At 56.0% G+C, this 23,200-nt stretch overlaps 1 protein-coding gene across 8 annotated transcripts in view; it reads left to right on the plus strand.

Moving 5' to 3' along the window:
• The first annotated feature begins 9,333 nt into the window (after positions 1-9,333).
• churc1 (churchill domain containing 1) overlaps positions 9,334-23,200 on the plus strand; it is a 52,727-nt gene continuing 38,860 nt past the window's right edge. For all 8 annotated transcript variants that reach the window (XR_013499989.1, XR_013499987.1, XR_013499988.1 and 5 more), the window contains exons 1-3: positions 9,334-9,413; positions 19,833-19,968; positions 22,966-23,036. Coding sequence is in view for 3 of the 8 variants with exons in the window: in XM_078233405.1 (XP_078089531.1) it covers positions 9,375-9,413; positions 19,833-19,968; positions 22,966-23,036 (246 nt within the window). In the remaining 5 variants the exon portion in view is untranslated. The remainder of the gene's footprint in view (positions 9,414-19,832; positions 19,969-22,965; positions 23,037-23,200) is intronic.

Consider the following 23,200-nt stretch of genomic DNA (forward strand, 5'->3'; position numbering starts at 1 on the left):
TTTTGAACGGTCCATTCATAGATTAAGTTGATCTTTCTCTACACCCTAGCTATGACTGGAACACTACATTCTGCACTCTCACCTTTCCTTCTCTATGAATGGTATGCTTTGTCTGTATAGTGCGCAAGAAACAATACTTTTCACTGTATACCAATACATGTATCAGTATACTAATATATTGTATACTAATACACTTCTGGTAGCACAGTGGTCAGCACTGCTGCCTCACAGCGCCAGCATCCCAGGTTCAATTCCTGGCTTGGGTCACTGTTTGTGTGGAGTTTGCATGTTGTCTGCGTGGGTTTCCTCCGAGTGCTCCGGTTTCCTTCCACATTCGGAAAGATGTGCTGGTTAGGTGTACTGACCTGAACGGGCACCGGAAGGTGGCGACTCGGAGAATTTCACAGTAACTTCATTGCAGTGTTAATGTAAGCTTTAATGGTAACTAATAAATATCTGTGTGGACTCTGCATGTTCTCTCCGTGTCTGCGTGGGTTTCCTCCGGGTGCTCCGGTATCCTCCCACATTCGGAAAGACGTGCTGGTTAGGTGCATTGACCTGAACAGGCACTGGAAGGTTGCAACTAGGAGAATTTCACAGTAACTTCATTGCAGTGTTACTTGTAACTAATATCTGTGTGGAGTCTGCATGTTCTCCCCGTGTCTGCGTGGGTCTCCTCCGGGTGCTCCGGTTTCATCCCACACTCCAAAGATGTGCGGGTTAGGTGGCTATGCCAAATTGCCCCTTAATGTCCTGGGATGGGAAGATGAGAGGATTAGCGGGGTAAATATGTGGGGATAGGGCCTGGCTGGGACTGTGGTGGGTGCAGGTTTGATGGACCAAATGGCCTCCTTCTGCACTGTTGGGAATCTATGAAATAAATAAACTTTATTAATCAATAAATGTGACAATAATGAATCAAATCAAATTTGCCTTTATAAAACTGTAATAATTATGGAAACAATTGGTCGTGAGTGAAGGGTGAGACTGGGATCTTTAGGGTGTGAATGAACCAGGCTCAGTGCAGCCGGATCGCCCACCTACCTGCGCCGCACCGAACAGCGCCCGCCTACCCGCGCCACACCTAACAGCGCCCGCCTACCCGCGCCACACCTAACAGCGCCCGCCTACCTGCGCTGCACCTAACAGCGCCCGCCTGCCCGTGCCACACCTAACAGCGCCCGCCCACCTGCGCCGCGCCAGCGGCCCCCATCCACCCACCCGCGCCGCGCCAGCGGCCCCCATCCACCCGCGCCGGCGGCCCCCGCATACCCACGCCGCGCCTGCGGCGCTCGCCTGCCCATGCCTGAGGTGCCCCGCATACCCGCGCCGCACCCACAGTGCCCACATACCCGTGCCGCGCCCACAGCGCCCACATATCTGCGCCACACCCACATACCCGCGCCGCACCTACAGCACCCACATACCCATACTGCGCCCGCAGCGCCCACACACCCGCGCCGCACCTACAGCACCCACATACCCATACCGCGCCCGCAGCGCCCACACACCCGCGCTGCACCGACAGCACCCACATACCCATACTGCGCCCACATACCCGCGCTGCACCTACAGCACCCACATACCCATACTGCGCCCGCAGCGCCCACACACCCGTGCCGCACCTACAGCACCCACACAACCGCGCCGCACCTACAGCACCCACACAACCGCGCCGCACCTACAGCACCCACACAACCGCGCTGCACCTACAGCACCCACACAACCGCGCCGCACCTACAGCACCCACACACCCGCGCCGCACCTACAGCACCCACATACCCATACCGCGCCCGCAGCGCCCACACACCCGCGCTGCACCTACAGCACCCACATACCCATACTGCGCCCACATACCCGCGCTGCACCTACAGCACCCACATACCCATACCGCGCCGCACCTACAGCACCCACACAACCGCGCCGCACCTACAGCACCCACACAACCGCGCCGCACCTACAGCACCCACACAACCGCGCCGCACCTACAGCACCCACACAACCGCGCCGCACCTACAGCACCCACACAATCGCGCCGCACCTACAGCACCCACACAACCGCGCCGCACCTACAGCACCCACACAACCGCGCCGCACCTACAGCACCCACACAACCGCGCCGCACCTACAGCACCCACACAACCGCGCCGCACCTACAGCACCCACACGCCCGCGCCGCACCTACAGCACCCACACGACCGCGCCGCACCTACAGCACCCACACAACCGCGCCGCACCTACAGCACCCACACAACCGCGCCGCACCTACAGCACCCACACAACCGCGCCGCACCTACAGCACCCACACAACCGCGCCGCACCTACAGCACCCACACAACCGCGCCGCACCTACAGCACCCACACAACCGCGCCGCACCTACAGCACCCACACAACCGCGCCGTACCTACAGCACCCACACAACCGCGCCGCACCTACAGCACCCACACAACCGCGCCGCACCTACAGCACCCACACAACCGCGCCGCACCTACAGCACCCACACAACCGCGCCGCACCTACAGCACCCACACAACCGCGCCGCACCTACAGCACCCACACAACCGCGCCGCACCTACAGCACCCACACAACCGCGCCGCACCTACAGCACCCACACAACCGCGCCGCACCTACAGCGCCCACACAACCGCGCCGCACCTACAGCGCCCACACAACCGCGCCGCACCAACAGCGCCCACACAACCGCGCCGCACCTACAGCGCCCACACAACCGCGCCGCACCTACAGCGCCCACACAACCGCGCCGCACCTACAGCGCCCACATACCCGCGCCGCACCTACTGCACCCACACAACCGCGCCGCACCTACAGCGCCCACACAACCGCGCCGCACCTACAACGCCCACACAACCGCGCCGCACCTACAGCGCCCACACAACCGCGCCGCACCTACAGCGCCCACATACCCGCGCCGCACCTACAGCGCCCACACACCCGCGCTGCACCTACAGCGCCCACACACCCGCGCTGCACCTACAGCGCCCACACGCCCGCGCTGCACCTACAGCGCCCACACGCCCGCGCTGCACCTACAGCGCCCACACGCCCGCGCTGCACCTACAGCGCCCACACGCCCGCGCTGCACCTACAGCGCCCACACGCCCGCGCTGCACCTACAGCGCCCACACGCCCGCGCTGCACCTACAGCGCCCACATACCCGCGCTGCACCTACAGCACCCACACGCCCGCGCTGCACCTACAGCACCCACACGCCCGCGCTGCACCTACAGCGCCCACACGCCCGCGCTGTACCTACAGCGCCCACACGCCCGCGCTGCACCTACAGCGCCCACACGCCCGCGCTGCGCCTACAGCGCCCACACGCCCGCGCTGCGCCTACAGCGCCCACACGCCCGCGCTGCACCTACAGCGCCCACACGCCCGCGCTGCACCTACAGCACCCACACACCCGCGCTGCACCTACAGCGCCCACACGCCCGCGCTGCACCTACAGCGCCCACACGCCCGCGCTGCACCTACAGCGCCCACACGCCCGCGCTGCACCTACAGCGCCCACACGCCCGCGCTGCACCTACAGCACCCACACGCCCGCGCTGCACCTACAGCACCCACACGCCCGCGCTGCACCTACAGCACCCACACGCCCGCGCTGCACCTACAGCACCCACACAACCGCGCTGCACCTACAGCACCCACACGCCCGCGCTGCACCTACAGCACCCACACGCCCGCGCTGCACCTACACGCCCGCGCTGCACCTACAGCGCCCACACGCCCGCGCTGCACCTACAGCACCCACATAACCGTGCTGCACCTACAGCACCCACACAACCGCGCCGCACCTACAGCACCCACACAACCGCGCCGCACCTACAGCACCCACACAACCGCGCCGCACCTACAGCACCCACACAACCGCGCCGCACCTACAGCACCCACACAACCGCGCCGCACCTACAGCACCCACACAACCGCGCCGCACCTACAGCACCCACACAACCGCGCCGCACCTACAGCACCCACACAACCGTGCCGCTCCTACAGCGCCCACACAACCGCGCCGCACCTCCAGCGCCCACATACCCGCGCCGCACCTACAGCACCCACACCCGCGCCGCACCTACAGCGCCCACACGCCCGTGCCGCACCTACAGCACCCACACGCCCGCGCCGCACCTACAGCACCCACACGCCCGCGCTGCACCTACAGCACCCACACGCCCGCGCTGCACCTACAGCACCCACACGCCCGCGCTGCACCTACAGCACCCACACGCCCGCGCTGCACCTACAGCACCCACACACCCGCGCCGCACCTACAGCGCCCACACAACCGCGCCGCACCTACAGCGCCCACACAACCGCGCCGCACCTACAGCGCCCACACAACCGCGCCGCACCTACAGCGCCCACATACCCGCGCCGCACCTACAGCGCCCACACACCCGCGCTGCACCTACAGCGCCCACACACCCGCGCTGCACCTACAGCGCCCACACGCCCGCGCTGCACCTACAGCGCCCACACGCCCGCGCTACACCTACAGCGCCCACACGCCGGCGCTGCACCTACAGCGCCCACACGCCCGCGCTGCACCTACAGCGCCCACACGCCCGCGCTGCACCTACAGCGCCCACACGCCCGCGCTGCACCTACAGCGCCCACACGCCCGCGCTGCACCTACAGCACCCACACGCCCGCGCTGCACCTACAGCGCCCACACGCCCGCGCTGCACCTACAGCGCCCACACGCCCGCGCTGCACCTACAGCGCCCACACGCCCGCGCTGCACCTACAGCGCCCACACGCCCGCGCTGCACCTACAGCGCCCACACGCCCGCGCCGCACCTACAGCGCCCACACGCCCGCGCTGCACCTACAGCGCCCACACGCCCGCGCTGCACCTACAGCACCCACACGCACGCGCTGCACCTACAGCACCCACACGCCCGCGCTGCACCTACAGCACCCACACGCCCGCGCTGCACCTACAGCACCCACACAACCGCGCTGCACCTACAGCGCCCACACAACCGCGCCGCACCTACAGCACCCACACGCCCGCGCTGCACCTACAGCGCCCACACGCCCGCGCTGCACCTACAGCACCCACATAACCGTGCTGCACCTACAGCACCCACACAACCGCGCCGCACCTACAGCACCCACACAACCGCGCCGCACCGACAGCACGCACACAACCGCGCCGCACCTACAGCACCCACACAACCGCGCCGCACCTACAGCACCCACACGCCCGCGCCGCACCTACAGCACCCACACAACCGCGCCGCACCTACAGCACCCACACAACCGCGCCGCACCTACAGCACCCACACAACCGCGCCGCACCTACAGCACCCACACAACCGCGCCGCACCTACAGCACCCACACAACCGCGCTGCACCTACAGCGCCCACACGCCCGCGCTGCACCTACAGCGCCCACACGCCCGCGCTGCACCTACAGCGCCCACACGCCCGCGCTGCACCTACAGCGCCCACATACCCGCGCTGCACCTACAGCACCCACACGCCCGCGCTGCACCTACAGCGCCCACACGCCGGCGCTGCACCTACAGCGCCCACACGCCCGCGCTGCACCTACAGCGCCCACACGCCCGCGCTGCACCTACAGCGCCCACACGCCCGCGCTGCACCTACAGCGCCCACACGCCCGCGCTGCACCTACAGCACCCACACGCCCGCGCTGCACCTACAGCGCCCACACGCCCGCGCTGCACCTACAGCGCCCACACGCCCGCGCTGCACCTACAGCGCCCACACGCCCGCGCTGCACCTACAGCGCCCACACGCCCGCGCTGCACCTACAGCGCCCACACGCCCGCGCCGCACCTACAGCGCCCACACGCCCGCGCTGCACCTACAGCGCCCACACGCCCGCGCTGCACCTACAGCACCCACACGCACGCGCTGCACCTACAGCACCCACACGCCCGCGCTGCACCTACAGCACCCACACGCCCGCGCTGCACCTACAGCACCCACACAACCGCGCTGCACCTACAGCGCCCACACAACCGCGCCGCACCTACAGCACCCACACGCCCGCGCTGCACCTACAGCGCCCACACGCCCGCGCTGCACCTACAGCACCCACATAACCGTGCTGCACCTACAGCACCCACACAACCGCGCCGCACCTACAGCACCCACACAACCGCGCCGCACCGACAGCACGCACACAACCGCGCCGCACCTACAGCACCCACACAACCGCGCCGCACCTACAGCACCCACACGCCCGCGCCGCACCTACAGCACCCACACAACCGCGCCGCACCTACAGCACCCACACAACCGCGCCGCACCTACAGCACCCACACAACCGCGCCGCACCTACAGCACCCACACAACCGCGCCGCACCTACAGCACCCACACAACCGCGCTGCACCTACAGCGCCCACACGCCCGCGCTGCACCTACAGCGCCCACACGCCCGCGCTGCACCTACAGCGCCCACACGCCCGCGCTGCACCTACAGCGCCCACATACCCGCGCTGCACCTACAGCACCCACACGCCCGCGCTGCACCTACAGCACCCACACGCCCGCGCTGCACCTACAGCGCCCACACGCCCGCGCTGCACCTACAGCGCCCACACGCCCGCGCTGCACCTACAGCGCCCACACGCCCGCGCTGCGCCTCCAGCGCCCACACGCCCGCGCTGCGCCTACAGCGCCCACACGCCCGCGCTGCACCTACAGCGCCCACACGCCCGCGCTGCACCTACAGCACCCACACACCCGCGCTGCACCTACAGCGCCCACACGCCCGCGCTGCACCTACAGCGCCCACACGCCCGCGCTGCACCTACAGCGCCCACACGCCCGCGCTGCACCTACAGCGCCCACACGCCCGCGCTGCACCTACAGCACCCACACGCCCGCGCTGCACCTACAGCACCCACACGCCCGCGCTGCACCTACAGCACCCACACGCCCGCGCTGCACCTACAGCACCCACACGCCCGCGCTGCACCTACAGCACCCACACAACCGCGCTGCACCTACAGCACCCACACGCCCGCGCTGCACCTACAGCACCCACACGCCCGCGCTGCACCTACACGCCCGCGCTGCACCTACAGCGCCCACACGCCCGCGCTGCACCTACAGCACCCACATAACCGTGCTGCACCTACAGCACCCACACAACCGCGCCGCACCTACAGCACCCACACAACCGCGCCGCACCTACAGCACCCACACAACCGCGCCGCACCTACAGCACCCACACAACCGCGCCGCACCTACAGCACCCACACAACCGCGCCGCACCTACAGCACCCACACAACCGCGCCGCACCTACAGCACCCACACAACCGCGCCGCACCTACAGCACCCACACAACCGCGCCGCACCTACAGCACCCACACAACCGCGCCGCACCTACAGCGCCCACACAACCGTGCCGCTCCTACAGCGCCCACACAACCGCGCCGCACCTCCAGCGCCCACATACCCGCGCCGCACCTACAGCGCCCACACCCGCGCCGCACCTACAGCGCCCACACGCCCGTGCCGCACCTACAGCACCCACACGCCCGCGCTGCACCTACAGCACCCACACGCCCGCGCTGCACCTACAGCACCCACACGCCCGCGCTGCACCTACAGCACCCACACGCCCGCGCTGCACCTACAGCACCCACACGCCCGCGCTGCACCTACAGCACCCACACGCCCGCGCTGCACCTACAGCACCCACACACCCGCGCCGCACCTACAGCGCCCACACAACCGCGCCGCACCTACAGCGCCCACACAACCGCGCCGCACATACAGCGCCCACACAACCGCGCCGCACCTACAGCGCCCACATACCCGCGCCGCACCTACAGCGCCCACACACCCGCGCTGCACCTACAGCGCCCACACACCCGCGCTGCACCTACAGCGCCCACACGCCCGCGCTGCACCTACAGCGCCCACACGCCCGCGCTGCACCTACAGCGCCCACACGCCCGCGCTGCACCTACAGCGCCCACACGCCCGCGCTGCACCTACAGCGCCCACACGCCCGCGCTGCACCTACAGCGCCCACACGCCCGCGCTGCACCTACAGCGCCCACACGCCCGCGCTGCACCTACAGCACCCACACGCCCGCGCTGCACCTACAGCACCCACACGCCCGCGCTGCGCCTACAGCGCCCACACGCCCGCGCTGCGCCTACAGCGCCCACACGCCCGCGCTGCGCCTACAGCGCCCACACACCCGCGCTGCGCCTACAGCGCCCACACGCCCGCGCTGCGCCTACAGCGCCCACACGCCCGCGCTGCACCTACAGCGCCCACACGCCCGCGCTGCACCTACAGCGCCCACACACCCGCGCTGCACCTACAGCGCCCACACGCCCGCGCTGCACCTACAGCGCCCACACGCCCGCGCTGCACCTACAGCGCCCACACGCCCGCGCTGCACCTACAGCACCCACACGCCCGCGCTGCACCTACAGCACCCACACGCCCGCGCTGCACCTACAGCACCCACACGCCCGCGCTGCACCTACAGCACCCACACACCCGCGCTGCACCTACAGCACCCACACGCCCGCGCTGCACCTACAGCACCCACACGCCCGCGCTGCACCTACAACACCCACACGCCCGCGCTGCACCTACAGCACCCACACACCCGCGCCGCACCTACAGCACCCACACACCCGCGCTGCACCTACAGCACCCACACGCCCGCGCTGCACCTACAGCACCCACACGCCCGCGCTGCACCTACAGCGCCCACACGCCCGCGCTGCACCTACAGCACCCACACAACCGCGCTGCACCTACAGCACCCACACACCCGCGCTGCACCTACAGCACCCACACACCCGCGCCGCACCTACAGCGCCCACACAACCGCGCCGCACCTACAGCACCCACACACCCGCGCCGCACCTACAGCACCCACATACCCGCGCCGCACCTACAGCGCCCACATACCCGCGCTGCACCTACAGCACCCACACACCCGCGCTGCACCTACAGCACCCACACACCCGCGCCGCACCTACAGCGCCCACACAACCGCGCCGCACCTACAGCACCCACACACCCGCGCCGCACCTACAGCACCCACATACCCGCGCCGCACCTACAGCACCCACACGCCCGCGCTGCACCTACAGCACCCACACAACCGCGCCGCACCTACAGCACCCACACAACCGCGCTGCACCTACAGCACCCACACAACCGCGCCGCACCTACAGCACCCACACAACCGCGCTGCACCTACAGCACCCACCGCTGATTTCAATGCTGCAACTTTCTTGACAACGGCACCCGGCAGCGGCTGATCTCGCGAGAGCTGCAGGCCGGAAGTGAGGTCATCACTGTGCGCCGGCGGTTGCTGCGGATCCGGGATGTGCGGGGGCTGTGTCCAGAAGGAATATCCCGAGCGGGTGAGACAGACCCACCCTGTGTTATACAGCAGCCACTCGGCCCCTCGCCTCCCTGCTGGCTGGCAGGGCCCTCCAGCTACTCCCCCCGCTCCATTAACCCTTGCAGCGCTGTGCCAGCCTCAGCCCACATCCCAGTGTTGTCAGTGGGGCCTTTCTCCTGCCTCAGGGCAGTGAGTCCCTCTCCCCTGGGGTGTTTCTAAATAACTTTCCTACACAGTCCCACTGCAAATCAGTATTATAATATAGACAAATGGCATGGCCATGTGGGATGATGTGGAGAAGCCGGCGTTGGACTGGGGTAAACACAGTAAGAAGTCTCACAACACCAGGTTAAAGTCCAACAGGTTTATTAGGTTTCATGAGCTTTCGGAGCACTTGCTGCTCCTCCATCAGTTGATGAGCCCGATGAAGGAGCAGCGCTCTGAAAGCTTGTGGCTCGTGATACCAAATAAACCTGTTGGACTTTAACCTGCTGTTGTGAGACTTTAATGTGGAATGAACCAGGGAGCAGCACAGTGGTTAGCACGGCTGCCTCACAGCGCCAGCGACCTGGGTTCGATTCCAGACTTGGGTCACTGTCTGTGTGGAGTTTGCACGTTCTCCCCGTGTCTGCATGGGTTTCCTCCGGGTGCTCCGGTTTCCTCCCACAGTCCAAAGATATGCGGGTTCGGTGGATTGGCCATACTACATTGCCCCATAGTGTCAGGGGGAATGTGTTGGGTTATGGGAATGGGGCCTGGGTGGAATTGTTGTCAGTGCACGCGATGGGCCAAATGGCCTCCTTTTGCACTGTAGGGATTCTATGATATTCTGTGATTATGGGGGTAGGTCCTGTCTGGGATTGTCACAGGCTCTGTGGTCACTTCTGGCACATGTGGTTGTCCTGAGGTTTCCACATGACACAGGATGTGTATTCAGTGGGCGTGAGGTACCCTGCCATGCCTTCTTTGATTAAATTAGTAGTTAAACTTTGCAGAACTGAACTTAAATTTCAATTACTTGAGTTTAGGTTAGAGGTGTGTTCAATTAAATCTTTACCACAACTTACTGTCAGTGCTCCTCCGTGGGATGTGATGTTGCCCTCCTCCATGTTTGCCGTATGGTCACACTCTCAGATTCTGTCAGTATTTATGTTCTGTGCTCTGCTGCTGCTCCATTTAAATCCCAGGCCGCTCTCTGGGTGGTGGCCTGGGGACTATCACCCTGGGGTTTTTGGGCTCTGGAGAATTTGAGATCCTAGGATTTGAGGCATGGACTGGAGTTTGGGAGTTGAGCCAGGTTCATGTGAAGGTGGAGGAAGAACAGGCTGAGTCATTCCCCACAGCGGACAGGGTGACGTTTTTGTTACATTGAGCTTGAGTTCTCACACGGTGGAACAGCTGCCTCACAGCCAGGGACCCGGGTTCGATTCCCGACTTGGGTCACTGTGGAGTCTGCACATTCTCCTTGTGTCTGTGTGGGTTTCCTCCGAGTGTTCCGGTTTCCTCCCACAGTCCGAAAGACGTGCTGGTTTGGTGCATTGGCCATGCTAAATTCTCCCTCAGTGTACCCGAACAGGTGCCAGAGTGTGGCGACTCGGGGATTTTCACAGCAACTTCATTGCAGTGTTCATGTAAGCCTACTTGTGACAGTAATAAATAAACTAAAACTTTAAATCTGCTAATAAGGAGTGATATCAATTCTGTCAAATGATGCCTGTTTTAATGTAGAGCCTTTTAGTTTAAAAACTCTGTAGAGCTGGGCATGTTTTAAGTGTGTTTGTGAGCTCCACCCATCTCTCTGATCTTGAATTTCACCCCCATCTTTTCCTTGAAGTTAGTATCTGTCAAAGGGAGATGTGAAATGGTCTCTGAGATGGTGTGGCATGCAGTGGCAAAAAGTGACAGATGGGTCAGCAGTTCTTCATGCAATAGAATTCCGATCTCTCGTTCCTGGAGGATCCTGATGGGCCTGTGGTTCATCGTCTGAACTCGTAGATTTTTTTTTTCTTTTCATTCGTCTCTCCCTGTTCTGGTGGTATTCAATCCTTGTTTCCATGGTTGCCAGTTCTTTATTAGCATGTGAGCCTTCACAGTCAAATGATGTTGACCAAGTCTTACATCCAGCAGTACAGGAAACAGGGTTGACTTCCCTGCTCTCTCAATGTGTTACGGGTGTTAAAATAGCATGTCTGCTGCAATCTTAGCGAGCATCAGGAACCTCAACAAAGGCTGGGCATTGGAATGAGGACCAGACTTGTCTGCGATGCTCTTTATTTTGGTTGACCCAGGATTATTTTGAATCAAGTCTTTTTAAGGCCACTCTTGAGTAATGGCGCAACATTAAGGCGATACTGCATAGTCATTTTGAATGAATAGATGCTGAAGGGTTGTAAGCCATGCTGGGGAGCTGGCCAGAGAGGCTTTTTGTCTTGATCCCTACAGTGGGCCACAGCACAAAATGGTCGTTGAGTCATTACAGTGGAAATCTCACTCAGCAAGACTGGGAAGTGGGTAAGGTTGGAAATGTGCAGCAGGGCTTGCTGTTCGTACAGTTTGGGACCGTTTGTGTTTGGACTTGGGAGCTTTTGATGTTAGTCCGAGGTACCAGAATTAGAAAACATCCAATTTAGTTTCCTCGCAGAAATGGGCCACTGCTTCATGAGCACGGAACAAAATTCACCGGGAGGAATAGAGAATATCACAGTTACTGTGGGAATGAGTGACAATGCTGTGTCTGCATGATCGTTGTAATGAGATAGTGACTCATTTATAAGGTCTGATTTCATGAGAAGTTCACAGAATCCCCACAGTGCAGAAGGAGGCCATTCGGCCCATCGAGCCTGCACTGACAACAATCCCACCCAGGCCCCATCCCTGTAACTCCACATATTTGCCCCGCTAATCTCTAACTGATGCATCTCGGGAAAATAAGGGGCAATTGAGCATGTTCTATGCACCTAACCTACACATCTTTGGACACTTGAGGGGTAATTTACTATTGCCAATCCATCTAACCCGCACATCTTTGGAGTGTGGGAGGAAACCGGAGCAGCCGGAGGAAACCCACGCAGACACGGGGAGAATGTTCAAACTCCACACAGACAGTGACCCAAGCTGGGAATTGAATCCAGATCCCTGGCGCTATGAGGCAGCGATGCTAACCATTGTGCCACCGTGCTGCCCAAAGTTGCAAGAGTAGAGTGCAGCTTTCCATTCTCCCAGTTCCTGAGATTGACATCCTCTGTTACAGTCAGCTATTTTCCTGGATTTAAAGAATAAATCTGTTCATTATTAAATCGAGTGGCTTGCTAGATGGGTGGTTGACCTTTTTGTTGACTTTTCCGTTATTTTTGCGTCTCATTCTCATAGAAAGTATCATAGAATCCCTACAGTACAGAAAGAGGCCATTCGGCCCATCGAGTCTGCACCGAACACAATCCCACCCAGGCCCGACCCCCATATCCCTACATATTTTACCCACTAATCCCTCTAACCTACACATCTCAGGACACTAAGGGGCAATTTTTAACCTGGCCAATCAACCTAACCCGCACATCTTTGGACTGTGGGAGGAAACCGGAGCACCCGGAGGAAACCCACGCAGACACGAGGAGAATGTGCAAACTCCACACAGACAGTGACCCAAGCTGGGAATCGAACCCCGGTCCCTGGAGCTGTGAAGCAGCAGTGCTAACCACTGTGCTACCGTGCTGCCCGATTCTCTAGCCATATCTGAGTGACGATTGTGTATCAGACTGAGACAGTGGAGTGTGATGTGATATCTGACAGTAAGCTGCATCATGTGGCTAGAATGATGCATCGCTGTTTTTAATATGCTAGAATGCAGGGAAACTAGGGTGGTAGGCCATGTTGACTCAAATATCTGAGCTTATCCATCCTCCATGACCAATTAGTCTCCTAATAAAAAGATTACAAGTTAGCTGCCACTCGGTTAGTTTCCTGCCAGTAAGTCCAGTTTACTTTAGTGCAGTGGCAGGCAATGTGCAGCATAGGGGCCGCATGCAGCCCATTTGGGTTCTGAATGTAGTCCAGGAAACATTTTGTTGACCATTGGGCGACTCGGTGGCACAGTGATTAGCACTGCTGCCTCACAGCACCAAGGACCCAGGTTCGATTCCTGGCTTGGGTCACCGTCTGTGCGGAGTTTGCACACTAAGAAGTCTCACAGCACAAGCTTTCAGAGTGTCGCTCCTTCTTCAGGTGAGTCACCTGATGAAGGAGCAGCACTCCAAAAGCTCGTGATTCCAAATAAACCTGTTGGACTTTCACCTGGTGTTGCGAGACTTCTTACCGTGCCCACCCCAGTCCAACGCCGACATCTCCATACCATGTGCGGAGTTTGCACATTCTCCCCGTGTCTTCGTGGGTTTCCTCCGGCTGCGCCGGTTTCTTCCCACAGGCCAAAGATGTGTGGGTTAGGTGGATTGGCCATGCTAAATTGACCCTTGGTGTCAGGGAGACTAGCTAGGGTAAATGCATGGGGTTATGGGGATAGGGCCTCGGTGGGATTGTGGTCGGTGCAGATGGGCCAAATGGCCGCCTTCTGCACTGTAGGATTCTATGATTTCCCACACACAGAGTTGCCACATTCTGTTGATTCCCATCCACATGGTTATTTTCCTACCGGTGTGACTGAAGTGATTCACAAGTAAAGCAAGGGTGAGTGAAGTGAGGTGTGTGCTGATTCCTCACAACATTGACTGTGAGAGCCGTGCGCTGCCTCTGTCCAAAGTTTCATACTTTCTATCATTTGAAATTGACGGCAGTTCTATTACTATGTAAATGTTTATACATTTTCTATAGCTTGTTATGTGATAGTCGGGTGTATTAAACTTATCTAATCTTATTTTTGGGGTCACGGTTAGTGAGCAAGCCCGATTTCAATCTTGCGTCCCACTGAGACGGAGGGTCACTCATGCGACCCACCCACTAGCCTAGGTTGCCCATTACTGCATTAGTTTGTTCCCCTCATTCCCTAGACTTTATGGCTGGGAAAATATTTTAAAAATTCAACCGATGGTTAAGTGGATAAATGGCACCACGCGATATGGTAAAGACGCACGTACCTCTTATTTTAGTATCGGTCATTCCTGAGCCAGCTAGATTTGTAAAGGGGGTGACGCACTTTGCAATCTAGACCCCTGGGGCAAAAATGATCGAGGGTTTCCACTTTTCCCCTCGATTCAGTGAGTCCTGGAGCATAATGAACACCAGTGAGCGTTGGGTAAAGGTGGGCTAAAGCTTGGGTTGTGCTGCATCCAGCCCATGTCCTAATTGACTAACCTGTCCGTGGCTGGACTTATACAAGAAGAGTAGCCACCGTAAAGTACAGGAGGACAGCAGCATTGTGTGGAACTCTACCCTAACAAGGCAACGTTTGGTCTCTTTTTTTTTGGGCTGTTCCTTTTTAAAGGGGAGAATGGATGCATTTTGTAACCACGGGTTCTGCATGTGGCCCATTAGTGCAGTTAGAGCCCTGTTCAACATCCAAACCGGAAGCAAGACTTAAAGGAAAATAGAAAAATGTGTCAAAGAATAAAGAGAATTACAGCACAGGAACAGGCCCTTCGGCCCTCCAGGCCTGCACCGACCATGCTGCCCGACTGAACTAAAACCCCCTACCCTTCCGGGGACCATATCCCTCTATTCCCATCCTATTCATGTATTTGTCAAGATGCCCCTTAAAAGTCACTATCGTATCTGCTTCCACTACCTCCCCCGGCAGCGAGTTCCAGGCATCCACCACCCTCTGTGTAAAAATAAAATTGGCTTGTACATCTCCTTTAAATTTTGCCCCTTGCACCTTAAACCTATGCCACCTAGTAATTGACTCTTCCATCTTGGGAAAAAGCTTCTGACTCTGTACATGCCTCTCATAATCTTGTAGACTTCTATCAGGTCGCCCCTCAACCTCCATCATTCCTATGAGAACAAACCAAGTTTCTCCAACCTCTCCTCATTGCTAATGCCCTTCATACCAGGCAATATCCTGGTAAATCTTTTCTGTACCCTCCCCAAAGACTCCACATCCTTCTGCTAGTGTGGCGACCAGAATTGAACACTATACCCCAGGTGCGGCCTAACTGAGGTTCTATAAAGCTGCAACATCGCTAATGTGCTGTGTTTCGAAGCTGTGAGGGTTTCACATTTTAGAACCAGCAGTGGCATTGTCACAAAAGGGAGGCAGTGGCGCAGTGGTATTGTCATTGGAGTAGTTATCCAGAGACCCAGGGTAATGCTCTGGGGACCTGGGTTCAAATCCCCCCACGGCAGAGAGTGGAATTTGAATTCCGTAAAACAATGTGGAATTAAAAGTCCAATGATGACTAAGAAACCCATAGCAGCATATGTGACAGGAATGTGATGGCAATGTCACCCTGGTTAGTGACTAACTGACACCAGGAATTTGGATTGATTGATTCTGATGATCTGTATGATAATATGACTATACTCACTGGAATTCAGAAGAATGAGAAGAGATCTTATAGAAACATATAACGGTGTGGAGATGCCGGTGTTGGACTGGGTTGGGTACAATAAGTAGTCTCACAACACCAGGTTAAAGTCCAACAGGTTTATTTGGAATCATGAGCTTTTGGAGCGCTGCTCCTTCCTCAGGTGAGTGGAGAGTTGGACTCGCCGAGCAGAAACTGATAGCCACGTTCCACATGCATGAGGCTGGCCTTAACCGGGATCTTGGGTTCATGTCACACTACATATAACCCCCACCATGTTGCCTGGGCTTGCAAAATCCTACTAACTGTCCTGGCTTGAGACAATTCACACCTCTTTAACCTGTGATTATCCCTCTCTCCAGTCACAGTGTCTGTACCTGTAAAGACTTGATTACCTGTGAAGACTTGCATTCCAACTATTAGCTTGCAATTGCATCTCTGCCTGTATATGCCGTGTTTATGAACTCAACTCTCCACTCACCTGAGGAAGGAGCAGCGCTCCGAAAGCTCGTGACTCCAAATAAACCTGTTGGACTTTAACCTGGTGTTGTGAGACTTCTTACAGAAACATATAAGATTATGAAGGGAATAGATAAGAAAGAAGCAGGGATGTTGTTTCCACTGGCAGGTGAAAGTAGAACTAGGGGGCATGGCCTCAAAATAAGGGGGAGCAGATTTAGGACTGAGTTGAGGAGGAACTTCTTCACCCAAAGGGTTGTGAATCTGGAATTCCCAGTGAAGCAGTTGAGGCTGCCTCATTGAATGTTTTTAAGGCAAAGATAGGTGGATTTTTGAACAGTAAAGGAATTAAGGGTTATGGTGAGCGGGCGGGCGAGCGGAGCGGAGCCCACAAAAAAATCAGCCTTGATCTTATTGAATGGCGGAGCAGGCTCGAGGGGCCAGATGGCCTCCTCCTGCTCCTAGTTCTTATGTTCTCATAAGTGACCACTCTCTGTGAGGCAACACATGAGTTGCCTGGATAAGTTATTCGAGGACTGCTGGTGTCAGTGAAGCCTTGTCCCAGGATGGGTTACTATCAAAGGAAACAAAACACCACAGTATAAATGCAAACTACGCCATTGATCCTAAGTGATCTCATGGACAGCTCGAATCTCACTGTCATTCACAGTGACACTTGAACCAGTTGTCTCGTGACCAAGGTATTGACTTTCTTGATTTTTAATTTAACTGTTTCAGGGAGATAACTTTCCCAGCTGGAAGGTAAATCTATCTTGTACCTATGCATCTATCTATAACAATGTTTAAAACAGTAAATCATCTCAGAACTCCGATATTACACTTGCAGATGGCATGGTCACGCCATGTTAAGTGACGAATTAGAAACAATGGCACCTCACTGGATATTATGTTGACATCAGTAGGGTGACTTGAGCTAATGTAGAAAATAATTGCATAATTAAATAATTAAAATATAATTAAAAGGAGTTTGCACATTCTCCTCATGTCTGTGTCGGTTTCCTCCGGATGCTCCGGTTTGTCCCACAGTCAAAGATGTGGAACCCAGAAAGCAACCTCGTCCCCTCTTTCCTGCAGCCAAGCAACAAGGTGACACAGTGGGTAGACCATAAAACACAGAAGCTGAATTAGGCCACTCGGCCCATTGAGTCTGCTCCGCCATTCAATCATGGCTGATACTTTTCTCATCCCCATTCTCTTCCTGCCTACTTCTCCGGGTAGCATTGCTGCCTCACAGCGCCAAGGACCCGGGTTCGATTCCCGGCTTAGGTCACTATCTGTGCGGAGTCTGCACATTCTCCCCGTGTCTGCATGGGTTTCCTCTGGATGCTCTGGTTTCCTCCCACAGTCCAAAAGATGTGCAGGTTAGGTGGATTGGCCGTGCTAAATTCTCCCACAATGTATCCGAACAGGCGCCAGAGTGTGGCAACTAGGAGATTTTCACAGTAACTTTTAAGTTGTGGATTACATTCAAACCCCCCTCCCCAAAATATAAAGCTGATGAAATTCCATTTCACCACTTCTAGTTGTATGTGCCACTGCACCTTACCCCTTAGCTGCCAACCCCTTTCTCCCCAGACACCTCACTGTTTGCAGTTCTCCCTCCAAGGCTAACGCTGTGCATTTCTCCTTTTGCAACAACCTGTTTTTCCCCCATTCCCCTTCTAACCATATTGAACCTGAAAGAAGGCTGTATTTATTTATGTCGTAATACTGGGCAGCACGGTGGCACAGTGGTTAGCACTGCTGCCTCACAGCACCAGGGACCCAGGTTCGATTCTGACCTCGGGTGACTGTCTCTGTGGAGTCTGCACCTTCTCCCCGTGTCCGTGTGGTTTTCCTCCGGGTGCTCAGGTTTCAAATAACAAAGAAAATTACATCACAGGAACAGGCCCCTTGGCCCTCCAAGCCTGAACCGACCATGCTGCCCAACTGAACTGAAACCCCTCACCGTTCCGGGGTCCGTATCCCTCTATTCCCATCCTATTCATGTACTTGGTCAAGACGCCCCTTAAAAGTCACTGTCGTATCTGCTTCCATTACCTCCCCTGGCAGCGAGTTCTAGACACCCACCACCCTCTGTGTAAAAAAACTTGCCTCGTACATCTTTCCTCCCACACTCCAAAGATGTGCAGGTTAGGTTAGTTGGCCATGCTAAATTGTCCCTCAGCATCCCAAGTTAGGGGAATTAGTGGGGTAAATATGTGGGGTTACGGGGATGGGGCCTGGGTAAGATGCACTGTCAGAGAGTCGGTGCAGACTCGATGGGCCGAATGGCCTCCTCCTGCACTGTAGGGATTCTATAATTCTAGTTGGGACAACATTTCCTGCACATGTGCAGATACAGTGTCATCCCCCTGTCTGTTACTGTAAAGTGAGAGATTCCTTTAAATGCATCTTTGTTTTCTGACCCTGAATTATGCACTTTTATTTTGCAAGCTGGCTCCTGCACAGCAAATATTTTGGAGCTTTGCTTTTGATGCAGAGTTTAATTTAAGATAAAGATTTGTATATGGAAACTCCCGGGTACCCTTCTCACTTCTAGAAACATGTAACGCAGGTCAAGTTTGGTTGCTCGCCTGTCGCCAGAGGGGTGCCACTCTGTATCAAGCCTGGCAGACCAGGAGTCTCTCCCATACTTGTCAGACATTTGGAAGGATTTACAGGTTGAATATCAGCCAGTTTGTCTGCGTTATGTACACACCATCCATGGCCATCAAGTCCTGAAGAGTGAATTGGAACCTGGAGTTTCTGGCTCAGAGGCAGAGACGTTCGCCACTCATTGCGCCACAGGACCCCCTCCCGTGGGTATTGCTGTTCAGTAGCACTTGAGTATATTTTTCCATGTTGGTGTTAGCCTTTGAGCAGACAGAACCCTACAGTGCAGAAGGAGGCCATTCAGCCCATCGAGTCTGCGCAGACCACAATCCCACCTAGGCACCTATCCCTATAACCCCATGCATTTACCCCATGCTAGTCCCCCTGACACTAAGGGGCAATTTAACATGGCCAATCCACTTAACCTGCACATCTTTGGACTGTGGGAAGAAACTGGAGCACCCGGACGAAACCCATGCAGACATGGGGAGAATGTGCAAACTCCACACAGACAGTGACCCAAGCCGGGAATCGAACCGGGTCCCTGGCGCTGTGAGGCAGTAGTGCTAACTGCTGTGCCGCCTTGATACAAATGAACTTCTACTGATGATCTGACAGCATAGGTTCTCCTCGACTGTACCTGCATCATAGCTTAACAACTGCTGTGCCGCTTGTAGTTTCTCAAACCATCAGTTGGGAAAATTGTACTTCAGGTCACCTTCCCTGTCTTTAGTTCAACTCCTTGTAGCCTGCTATGGAATGGGATTGGCAATGTCCTGGAAATGTCTCAACTCTGATTGGGAAATTACACTTGCTGCAAAGTATTTATAAGAATGAGAGGGATAAGTTCATGTGTGAATCCATATTTCTTTTTTGTTCCCCTACAGGGTAACACCTGCTTAGAGAATGGCTCCTTTCTGCTGAATTATGTGGGCTGTGCTGAGTGCAGCAAAAGAGACTTTGTGCTAATTGCCAATCGAACCCAAGATGACGATGATGGGGAAGAAATTGTTACATATGACCGTAAGTTACTGGCTGTGGAATCCAAATAATACGGGACCTCAACCTGGCAAGTGTTGCATTGGAATTGTACATGTTCAGTTAAAGAGCACAACCTTCCTTCAAATCTGACGAAGGGTCATCCAGACTCGAAACGTTGGCTCTATTCTCTCGCCACAGATGCTGTCAGACTTGCTGAGATTTTCCAGCGTTTTCTGTTTTTGTTTCAGATTCCAGCCTCCGCAGAATTTTGCTTTTATCTTCAAATCTGTTGGCTAACGGATCAAACAGAACTAAAAACATTGCCTTAATGTTTTTTTTCTTTCACCGGGATGTGGGTGTCTTTGGCTAGGCCCGCATTTATTGACCATCCCTAATTGTCCTTGCGAAGGTGGTGATGAGCCGCCCATTTGAACCGCTGCAGTCCATGTGGTGTAGGTACACCCACAGTGCTGTTAGGCAGAGAGTTCCAGGATTTTGACCAGTGACAGTGAAGGAATTCAAGAGGCGGCTGGATATAGCACTTGGGGCGAATGGGATCAAAGTTTATGGGGAAAAAGTAGGATCAGGCTATTGAGTTGGATGATCAAACGTGATCGTGATGAATGGCGGAGCAGGCTCGAAGTACCAAATGGCCTCCTCCTGCTCCTATCTTCTATGTTTCCATGTTTCTATGTAAATGGCACTATAGTTCAGGATGGTAAGTGGCTTGTCGATGGTGGTGTCTCCATGCTTCTGCTGCCCTTGTCCTTCTAGGTGGTAGAGATCGTGGTTTTGGAAGATGCTGTCAAAGAAGCTTTGGTGCTGCTCTTGTAGATGGTGCACACAGCTGTCACTGTGCCTCGGTGGTGGAGGGAGTGAATGTATAAGGTATTGGATGGGGTGCTAATCAAGCGGGGCTGCTTTGTACTGAGCAGTGTCGAGCTTCTTGAGTGTTATTGGAGCTGCACTCATCCAGGCAAGGGGAGAGTATTCCATCACATTCTTGACTTGTGCCTTGTAGATGGTGGACAAGCTTTGGGAAGTCAGGAGGTGAAGTTACATGCTGCAGAATTCCCCGCCTCTGAACTGGCTAGCCCAGTTCAGTTTCTCATAGAATCCCTACAGTGCAGAAGGAGGCCATTCGGCCCATCAAATCTGCACCGACCACAATCCCACCCAGGCGCTATTCCCACAACCTCACATGTTTATCCTGCAAACCCCCTGACACTAAGGGGCAATTTAGCATGGGCAACCTAACCCGCACATCTTTGGACTGTGGGAGAAAACCCACGCAGACACGGGGAGAATGTGCAGACTCCACATAGACAGTGACCTGAGGCTGGAATCGAACCCGGGTCCCTGGTACTGTGAAGCAGCAGTGCTAACCACTGTGCCACCGTGCCGTCCTGATCACATTCTGGTCAATGTGATTGTGAGATTTCAGCAAGATTGATTGAAAATTTGCAAGCTCTTCTGGTTCTCTGTATCAGATGAATAAGTTTGGACGTCAGGGGCCAGTTGTTTTAGCTGTTAACTGATGTAATTAAAAGAGGTTTGCAGATATTGTCAGAATTAATGCAATATACCTTTGTGGAAGCAGGATCTTGTGATAGCACAGCCAGGATATTAGTTTAGGAATGTTGGTTTTATTTGTGAGAAATTGCCTTGCCTGCTACTTTATTAGAGATATTTAACTGTTGTCAATTAGCTGTTAGAGGAATAAAACTTAAAGTTTATTTACTAGTGTCACAAGTAGGCTCACAACACTGCAATGAAGTTACTGTAAAAATTCCCTAGTCGCTACACTCTGCCGCCTGTGTGGGTACATATCTGGGGATAATGATGCAGCTATATAAGACCCTCGTCAGACCCCACTTGGAGTACTGTGCTCAGTTCTGGTCGCCTCATTACAGGAAGGATGTGGAAAAGATTGAAAGGGTGCAGAGGAGATTTACAAGGACGTTGCCTGGATTGAGTGGCATGCCTTATGAGGATAGGCTGAGGGAGCTTGGTCTTTTCTCCTTGGAGAGACGTAGGATGAGAGGAGACCTAATAGAGGTATATAAGATGTTGAGAGGCATAGATCGGGTGAACTCTCAGAGGCTTTTTCCCAGGGTGGAAATGGCTGCTACGTGAGGACACAGGTTCAAGGTGCTGGGGGGTAGGTACAGGGGAAATGTTAGGGGGAAGTTTTTCACACAGAGGGTGGTGGGCGAGTGGAATCGGCTGCCGTCAGTGGTGGTGGAGGTAAACTCAATAGGGTCTTTTAAGAAACTCCTGGATGAGTACATGGGACTTAATAGGATGGAGGGTTATAGATAGGCCTAAAAGTAGGGGTATGTTTGGCACAACTTGTGGGGCCGAAGGGCCTGTTTTGTGCTGTAGTTTTTCTATGTTTCTATATCATAGAATCACAGAGTGCAGAAGGAGGCCATTCAGCCCATGTCTGTACCGACCACAATCCCACCCAGGTCCTATCCCCGTAACCCCATGCATTTACCTTTGCTAGTCCCCCGACACTAAGGGGCAACTTAGCATGGCCAATTCACCTAACCCGCACATCTTTGGACTGTGGGAGAAAACCGGAGCACCCGGAGGAAACCCACGCAGACACGGAGAATGTGCAAACTCCACCCAGACAGAGACCCAAGCTGGGAATCGAACCCGGGTCCCTGGCGCTGTGAGGCAGAAGTGCTAACCACTGTGCCGTCGATTGTAGGAAGAATTTAGTATGACCAATGCACCTAACCAGCATGTCTGTCGGACTGTGGAAGAAACCGGAGCACCCGGAGGAAGCCCACACAGACACGGGGAGAACATGCAGACTCTGCACAGATAGTCACCCAAGCCGGGAATCAAGCCTGGGTCCCTGGCACTGGGAAGCAGCAGTGCTAACCACTGTGCCGCAGTTTTACATTATGGCGATGCCTCAGGTATCAAATATTGTTAATGTACAGTGCTGCATTTTAATGCCATTTCTGAACCAGGTCCGGTTGCTGCATTCTTAACTCTAACTCTGTGTCCCATTATCTCTTGCAGATGTCTGTCAGAATTGCCACCATATTATAGCTCAACATGAGTACACATTCACTGTTGTGGATGATTACCAGGTAAGGGCTATTCAGTGTTTTCTAAATCGCAATTCTCAAAATAATTTTCCACTCTGCCACATCCAGCTGGTTTCGCTTCTTGCACGAAGCTGTGCAATGTGGTTCTGCCTCTGTCACAGCGGCACAAAAAAAAGTTTATTTATTAGTCACATGTAGGCTTAAAG

This window comes from Mustelus asterias, chromosome 18 (genome assembly GCF_964213995.1).
Source record: "Mustelus asterias chromosome 18, sMusAst1.hap1.1, whole genome shotgun sequence".
Classification (NCBI taxonomy): Eukaryota; Metazoa; Chordata; class Chondrichthyes; order Carcharhiniformes; family Triakidae; genus Mustelus; species Mustelus asterias.